We start from the raw sequence: 9243 nt of genomic DNA, 5'->3' as shown, positions 1-9243 counted from the left end.
TGCCACCCCTTTCATCCGCCCAGGGCGTTTAACACTTCTTACAGAGAGATACTTGATTGATCCCGTGAGGGGAATCGCAGGGCCACAGCAGCTAAACACAGACAACACAGCCACAGTGTGACGAATGATACAATAATAATGATAATACAATAACACAATCAGTACAGTGAGAAGGGCACTAGGAAGAGTTACTCACAGTCCAGAACAGTACACAAAAAGTTGTATTGCACAAGTCCCTGGCATATTGCACAAAACAGTTGTAAAAACAGATGTAGCAGTTTACTGTTCAGACGGTTTCTGACTGCCATCTACATCCACCCTGACTAAGGGCAGAGAGGCTCTGGAGGTACTGTGCACTGCAATCAGCAGGAGTCTGCACATCCCGACAGCCTTCATCGTCTTCAATCCTACAAATCTCAACTCCCTTCTCCCGAAATACCATACCAGCAAGTCTCCTTCCCACCGAGAGGAGAAAGCACTCTGGACCACGTTTACACCAACATTCAGAATGCTCAGAGGCCGTACCCCTCCCCCACTGTGGACACAGACCACATCACTGTGTTTCTCCTCCCCGCACACTGAAACCAGTGAAACCAGCACTACAGGACATTTATGACAGACGGTGCTCGAGGAAAGCTCTAAGCATCATCAGAGACCCCACACACCCCAGGTACAGACTGTATGACCCTCTACCATCTGGAAAACGGTACCGGAGGATTCGAGCTGGACTACCAGACTCAGAGACAGTTTTTACCCCTGCACTGTCAAACCATTAAACTCCCAGCCTCTCTCACCTGTGATCTGAACCTCACAGTGCCTTCTCTCTGACCAAAAACTCAAACACACAGTGAAATCTACCTCACATGTCAAGAATCTCACCCCCCCAGCATTTCTGTCCTTTATTTCATTCTGTTGATGCATGTTTCTGCACATCTGATGTTGTTTTGCACATTACCTGCTACCTGTCGTCTCTGTCTTTCTTTTATTATACAAGTGTATTGTTGTTTTTTTGTACTATGAAGCGTCTGAGAGCTCGCTACATCGCATTTCGTTATACCATATACCCATCTATGAGTAGGATGACAATAAACTTGAACTTGAAGACACTGTGGGTGTTGTGCTTGAAGAGCACCCCCCTATCCCCATGTACCACCTGTCTAATGGTGCCATCTTGAAACATCATTAAAAAGATAAAGAAAGGTTTCACAGGCCAACACAAGGCTGGGAAAGGTCAGAGGAGCTGTTTAGTGTGTGAAACACTCGCTTGCAGCACTGTGGGTACTGTGGTTTAAATGCTACTGCCCCAGTGCACAGTGGGAAAAAGATTGACAACGCAGAGCTGTGTCAGTCCTCTCTGTGTGTAAACAAGCAGTTTGCACATCATGGGAGCTGTTTTTACTGAGAACACTTGAATCTCTCAGCAGTATTGTGAGTATAGCTGAGCCTCACCTGGATGAAAACAGGACATAATGCATAATCAGCAATCAGGTGATGGAGACTGTGCTGCTCTGCTCTTCCTCTGGTGATATAGGGGCTGTATTTCTCTCGCTGTGACCCTGTGGGTCCAGGCAGAGTGTCATCACACAGGTTTAAACAGAGAGAAAGAGCTCACTGACAGCTTGATGTGGAGGCTGGGGACATTTCACAAGTCGGGCTCTTTAAGATGCGTTTGGTCTGAAGGCTTTCTGTGTTTCCCTTGCGAAGATACAGACAAGAATATCCGTGTGTGATAAAAACACCTCGTCTCACATCACCGAAACCACAAGCCCTTTACAGACAAGCTTTTATCAGTCGGAAAGTGTAAAAACTGTTTTTCACAAAACCACATCGGACCCCCCACAGGGCCACGCGTGTGCTGTCCCCAGCGTGGTCGTGCACGTCCGCGGGGGGAATCGATATCCACCTTTCATTTTTCATCGTTTTTTACCAACAAAACCACAAAACCATCTTATCACTCGAAAAAGGACAAACGGACCTTTAATAAAACATGTTTCTTTTTAAAAAAAAAACAAGACAATCGATCACAAAGTCACTTTCTATCCGATGAGGCACTTTCAAACTTCCAATATGCATCGATAAGGCAATCAATAAGCCAGACCGCAAAAGCAAAACCCAGCAAAATATATATATATATCCCATGTTTTTACCTTATTCCGAAGCTGATATATATCCAGAGTACCCAGACCAGCTCATCTCCACACCTGCACGCTATCAACTCTGTAGTACGTGTTTGAAGCAGGGCCGCCAGAGATCAGGCGATCTGATTGGTCAACAGTGCCGTCATTCACTGTGTTTCCAGCCATTCAGAGGCCTGAGGGGGTGAGACTTCCTCTGGAAGCCTCAGGCTGTGTTCCGCCCGCCTTTCAGCTGTCAATCATTGACTCAGAAGGGGTAATCGATCGGTTTCTTATCAGTTTCTTATCAGTACTTCTTTTTTCACACCAGACGGCAACTCTGAGGTGTTTTTTCCTTGCCTAACAGCAGATAAAGGCTCTCTAGCAGTGTCTAAAGGTTTTTATTGTTATTATTTTCAATATTGTTCTTCCAATATTTTTCATTCCAGGTCCAGTCTTCACAAAACAGGATGTAGAATTTTTTCTAATTGATCCATTTGATCCCTGATTTGTATCCAAGCTAGTAGTCACCTAGAACAAGGTCTTCACATCATTCCCAGGACCCTGACAGGCCTAAAACTGAAAATTCTGACTTCTGAAGACCAAAACAACATTTCCGCCTGCTGTTTTTTCCATACGTTAAGACATATCAGAAATGTGACTGTCCACCCTCAAAGCCAAGGGGGTTAGCTTCAGTCTAAGACCTGAACCAGGCTCCTGCTGTGTTCTGCTGCAGAGATATACCAACATGTTTAAGGGCAGGAAATTCCAGGCGGACATTGTCTAAAGAGACAAGAGACAAGAGGATACGCAGTCTGTGGTGTTGTGTGTTGAATTTGCTGTGAACCGAAACCGACAGGGTTTCGCTCTGTGCCAGAGAGATGAATTGGACCCTTACAGACAGAGATTCAAGCGACGAGAGACTGAGGGGTTACCGAACCATCGACTAGTGAACGGAGCAGCCCCATGGCGATCGTGCCACAGAGAGAGGCTTCTCCACGGGTGTGTGGGGATTTTCGGAAGCTCGAGGCGGTATCGACGTTCGACCCATATCCTCTGCCCCGTTTCAGCGACACCCGGTAAGATCAGACCCAACAGGGCCTTGCGAAGATCCGGCCAGCGGGACCCAGAGGTGTGAGTGGGCCCGGGCGGACGCTCAGCATCTTTCTGCAGGTGGATAGAGCAGAGGCCCTAGACCACAGGCAGAGAAACCGGTCAGATCGATCCTGGGGCTGGCTGTTAGGGCAGGTAGTGCGACTGAAGACAGAGACAACGCAAGAAGGAGGGTGTATCTTCATCTGAGGAATCAGTTTGGTTTCTTTCGGGAGTTGTGTTCTCTGGTGTGGGGGACTGGGAGCAATAAACTGCACTTGTTTCACGTGCGACGGAGCCCTTACGTTAGAAAACGGACCTACTCTGGCCATCGTGCGACATTTTAACATTATCCACCTGTCAGCGTTCGGGTTAGGGTTAGTTTATCTACTAGTTTATTCCTAAATAAACAGCAGTGAAAACCGACTCGATGGTGGTGTCTAGAGCAGACTGGAGAGCTCTTTGTGCATCGCACAAGCGGGGGGACAGTGAACAGGGTCGCTCTGGGGGCCCACGCGCAGTCAGGTGGTGGCCGTGCCGCTGCCCAGAGCAGAAAAAAAACACAGACGCGCTCATCTCTGGGAAGCACAACTTTTATTCAGCAGCTCCAGAAACCTCTTGTCCCGTCTGAGACATCAGTGTGTGTGTGTGTGTGTGTGGCCCTGGTGTTGTCACAGTGGCGCCCCCTGGCTGTGGGTATCCGCTGTGTGATTAATCAGCGTGTGTGTGTGTGTGTGTGTGTGTGTGTGTGTGTGTGTGGAGCCCCCTAGTGGCAGATGTCGGTGGGCGCGATCATGATGGTGGAGGCCTGCACGTTGCCGTCCCAGTACAGCGCCCCGCGGCGGTTCAGGTGGGCGGAGTAGCAGCTGTTGAACCAGAAGCCGCCGCCGTGCGAGGAGGCGCAGTTGGAGCTGGTCAGGTCCTGGTCGCGGTCGCGCGTGGAGAACTTCATGTTGTCCTGCAGGCCGGAGGTGCTGCCCACCTGCAGCCGGTTGGCGGCGCTGCCCGAGTGCTGGCCCAGCCGCAGGGCGTAGCCCTGGCCCTCCGCCTCCACGCGGAAGGTGTCGTAGTCGGCCACGCTCTCCCGGCCCGAGGAGTCCACGAGCGCGAAGCGGACCTTGTAGGTGCGCTGCGCGGTCAGCAGGTGGATGTACTCGTTGCCCAGCCAGTGGTCGCCGCTCAAGCTGCCGAAGCCCGTCTTGTAGGCGGCCCAGGTCTGGTCCCAGGCCAGCGTGGTGGCGGCGGAGTTCCTCTGGATCACCGTCCACCGGTCCCGGCCCTTGATCACGCAGTACACCATCAGGTTGGGCCCGCCCACGGGCTGCACCACGTACACGCCGCTGACGCTGTTGGCCGGGAGGCTGCTGCAGTCGGTGGGGGTGCCTGCGGGGGGAGGGGGGGCGTGAGGCGCGCTCCGGAGGAGGCGATCGGCAGCTCGGGGGGCGGCCGGTCTCGCCTGCGGAGGAGCGCTCAGGAGGAGGCGATCGGCAGCTCGGGGGGCGGCTGGTCTCGCCTGCGGAGGCGCGCTCAGGAGGAGGCGATCGGCAGCTCGGGGGGCGGCCGGTCTCGCCTGCGGAGGCGCGCTCAGGAGGAGGCGATCGGCAGCTCGGGGGGCGGCCGGTCTCGCCTGCGGAGGCGCGCTCAGGAGGAGGCGATCGGCAGCTCGGGGGGCGGCCGGTCTCGCCTGCGGAGGCGCGCTCAGGAGGAGGCGATCGGCAGCTCGGGGGGCGGCTGGTCTCGCCTGCGGAGGCGCGCTCAGGAGGAGGCGATCGGCAGCTCGGGGCGCGGCTGGTCACGCCTGCGGAGGCGCGCTCAGGAGGAGGCGATCGGCAGCTCGGGGGGCGGCCGGTCTCGCCTGCGGAGGCGCGCTCAGGAGGAGGCGATCGGCAGCTCGGGGCGCGGCCGGTCTCGCCTGCGGAGGCGCGCTCAGGAGGAGGCGATCGGCAGCTCGGGGGGCGGCCGGTCTCGCCTGCGGAGGCGCGCTCAGGAGGAGGCGATCGGCAGCTCGGGGGGCGGCCGGTCTCGCCTGCGGAGGCGCGCTCAGGAGGAGGCGATCGGCAGCTCGGGGCGCGGCTGGTCACGCCTGCGGAGGCGCGCTCAGGAGGAGGCGATCGGCAGCTCGGGGGGCGGCCGGTCTCGCCTGCGGAGGCGCGCTCAGGAGGAGGCGATCGGCAGCTCGGGGCGCGGCTGGTCTCGCCTGCGGGGGGAGGAGGGGCCAGCATTTCTAGGCCAAAGCAATCGGCAACCCACTTACTTCTCAAGTTCACCGCGCTCAGGTTCAGCACGCTTGCCAGGGAGACGTTGAGCTGCTGGGCGTTCCCGATGTCGGGCTCGGCCGGCGCCGGGGGTTCAGAGGTCGCCAGCGCGGTCAGGCACGCCGCGGCCAACAGCAGGGTCCTCACGGTATCTAGGAGAGGGGGGGGGGGGTGAGGCAGCAGCTCCTGCTTGTGGGGCAGAGGCCGGACTTCAGGGGGAAAGAGCTCGGACACAGCAGGGAAATCGAACCCTGAGCGCACAGCCGGGGAGGAGTGATTAACGGAGTGACACTCACACACTGATATACACAGACACACAGACACACACACTGATATACACAGACAGAGACACACACTGATATACACAGACAGAGACACACACTCATTCACTGATATACACAGACACACAGACACTCACACACTGATATACACAGATAGAGACACACACTCATTCACTGATATACACAGACAGAGACAGACACTCACACACTGATATACACAGACAGAGACACACACTCACTCACACACTGATATACACAGACACACACTCACTCACACACTGATATACACAGACAGAGACACACACTCACTCACACACTGATATACACAGACAGAGACACACACACACAAACACTGATATACACAGACAGACACACACACTGATAATGTACAGCCAGAAACACACACACACACAAACACTGATAATATACAGCCAGAGTGACACACACTCAGATAATATACAGACAGACACACACACTGATATACACAGACACACAGACACTCACACACTGATATACACAGATAGAGACAGACACTCACACACTGATATACACAGACACACAGACACTCACACACTGATATACACAGATAGAGACACACACTCATTCACTGATATACACAGACAGAGACAGACACTCACACACTGATATACACAGACAGAGACACACACTCACTCACACACTGATATACACAGACACACACTCACTCACACACTGATATACACAGACAGAGACACACACTCACTCACACACTGATATACACAGACAGAGACACACACACACAAACACTGATATACACAGACAGACACACACACTGATAATGTACAGCCAGAAACACACACACACACAAACACTGATAATATACAGCCAGAGTGACACACACTCAGATAATATACAGACAGACACACACACTGATATACACAGACACACAGACACTCACACACTGATATACACAGATAGAGACAGACACTCACACACTGATATACACAGACACACAGACACTCACACACTGATATACACAGATAGAGACACAGACACACACACTGATAAAGTACAGCCAGGAACACACACACACAAACACTGATAATATACAGCCAGAGTGACACACACTCAGATAATAAACAGACAGACACACAGACACTCACTGATATTCACAGACAGAGACACACACACACTCACTCACTGATATACACAGACAGAGACACACAGACACTCACACACTGATATACACAGAGACACACACACACTCACACACTGATATACACAGAGACACACACACACTCACACACTGATATTCACAGACAGAGACACACAGACACTCACACACTGATATACACAGAGACACACACACACTCACACACTGATATACACAGAGACACACACACACTCACACACTGATATACACAGAGACACACACACACTCACACACTGATATTCACAGACAGAGACACACAGACACTCACACACTGATATACACAGAGAGACACACTCACTCACACACTGATAATATACAGCCAGAGTGACACACACAGATAATATACAGACAGACACACAGACACTCACTGATATACACAGACAGAGACACACACACTCACTTACTGATACACACACACTCACACACAGAGACGCTCACACACTGATATACACAGAGACACACACACTAATATACACAGAGACATACACTCACTCACACACTGATAATATACAGACAGAGACACACACACACACTCATACACTGATATACACAGAGACACACACAGACACTCACACGCTGATATACACAGACAGAGAGACACACACACAGATAATATACAGACAGACACACACTGATACACACACACACTCACTGATACACACAGAGACACACACACACTCACACACAGAGATGCTCACACACTGATACACACACAGACACTCAGGCAGCGACACACAAGGGCCAGTTCTCCCAGAGGCCCGTGCCAGAAGTGGGAGAGAACATGCAGACTCCACACAGAGAGACTCACCCATCATGGCAGAGCGTCGCAGTCTTCTCTCTCTCTCTCTCTCTCTCGTCCCGAGTCGCTTGAGCCCCAGTCCGGCCCGGCCCGCTTTATAGGCCCGGCCGAGGGCGGGACCGAGCTCGAAGGTCACCACGCCGCCTTATCTGCGCCGTCCGGGAACGCCGGCCTCTTCCGGCCCCCAGAACGTTCCTGACGGGAAATCAGCCGGAGAGCTTCCTGGAGCACCTGGAGCCAGAGACCACGCAGACTCCCCACGGACGGGCTCCTCCGGGTCTCGGGTCACCCCGCAGAGACCCCCAGTCCGACTCTCCCTGAACCCCAGGAGACCCTCAGGTCTGCGGAGAGGAAGAGCCTCTCGGGGCTCTGCTGTACACAGAGGGGGGCGGGAGAGGGGAACAAGCTGATACCCTGGCTTCTCTCCAGACACAGCTGGGTGAGCTCCTCCAGTCAGGACAGGGGGCTCTACTGTACACAGAGAGGGGTGGGAGAGGGGAACAAGCTGATACCCTGGCTTCACTCCAGACACAGCTGGGTGAGCTCCTCCAGTCAGGACAGGAGGCTCTACTGTACACAGAGAGGGGTGGGAGAGGGGAACAAGCTGATACCCTGGCTTCTCTCCAGACACAGCTGGGTGAGCTCCTCCAGTCAGGACAGGAGGCTCTACTGTACACAGAGAGGGGTGGGAGGGGGGAACAAGCTGATACCCTGGCTTCTCTCCAGACACAGCTGGGTGAGCTCCTCCAGTCAGGACAGGAGGCTCTACTGTACACAGAGAGGGGTGGGAGGGGGGAACAAGCTGATACCCTGGCTTCTCTCCAGACACAGCTGGGTGAGCTCCTCCAGTCAGGACAGGAGGCTCTACTGTACACAGAGAGGGGTGGGAGGGGGGAACGAGCTGCCCAGCCCTGTTGTTGACCTTTTGATGAGAACCCCCCCCGATCAACCTCCGCCTCTGTGCTGAAGTCCCACAGCTAACCTGAGCCTCTCTCTCTTTTACCCTGATCTCACTGGGCTGTACTGCGCTGTCCTGTGTTTTTACCCTGATCTCACTGGGCTGTCCTGTGTTTTTACCCTGATCTCACTGGGCTCTACTGTTTTTACCCTGATCTCACTGGGCTCTACTGTGTTTTTACCCTGATCTCACTAGGCTGTCCTGTGTTTTTACCCTGATCTCACTGGGCTGTCCTGTGTTTTTACCCTGATCTCACTGGGCTGTCCTGTGTTTGGACAGCCCAGTGAGTCAGGACAAGAGGCTCTACTGTACACAGAGGGGGGCAGGAGGGGGGAACAATCTGCCATGACGACTGACAGGCATTTTGTAATAAACTAGTAGTGTAACACCAGCTCTCCAGCCAGAAACTGCACAACATGAATGATATATATTTTTAACAGCAAATTCAACACCTGACACCACAGACTGTATATATATATAAAAACCCACAAAACACCCGAGCGTTCCTGCAGTGCGTCTCGTGACTGGACACACCAGCAGCGAGCAGGTGAA

The 9243-nt window shown here is 53.3% G+C and overlaps 1 protein-coding gene across 1 annotated transcript; it reads right to left on the bottom strand.

Moving 5' to 3' along the window:
* Positions 1-3783: 3783 nt before the first annotated feature.
* On the bottom strand, positions 3784-8013 carry LOC148671987 (fibrinogen-like protein 1-like protein). Its single transcript, XM_088631794.1, has 3 exons — positions 7743-8013; positions 5461-5613; positions 3784-4589 (listed from the first exon to the last, which is right to left on the bottom strand). Exons 1-3 carry the CDS (start codon positions 7747-7749, stop codon positions 3973-3975), a joined length of 777 nt encoding a protein of 258 aa, XP_088487920.1. The 5' UTR covers positions 7750-8013; the 3' UTR covers positions 3784-3972.
* Positions 8014-9243: the final 1230 nt, after the last annotated feature.

The sequence above is a fragment of the Lepisosteus platostomus genome, chromosome 5, assembly GCF_059453375.1.
Source record: "Lepisosteus platostomus isolate fLepPlt1 chromosome 5, fLepPlt1.hap1, whole genome shotgun sequence".
Lineage (NCBI taxonomy): Eukaryota > Metazoa > Chordata > Actinopteri > Semionotiformes > Lepisosteidae > Lepisosteus > Lepisosteus platostomus.
Note: the sequence above shows the minus strand (reverse complement) of the source record. Positions and strands in the feature narration are given on the sequence as shown.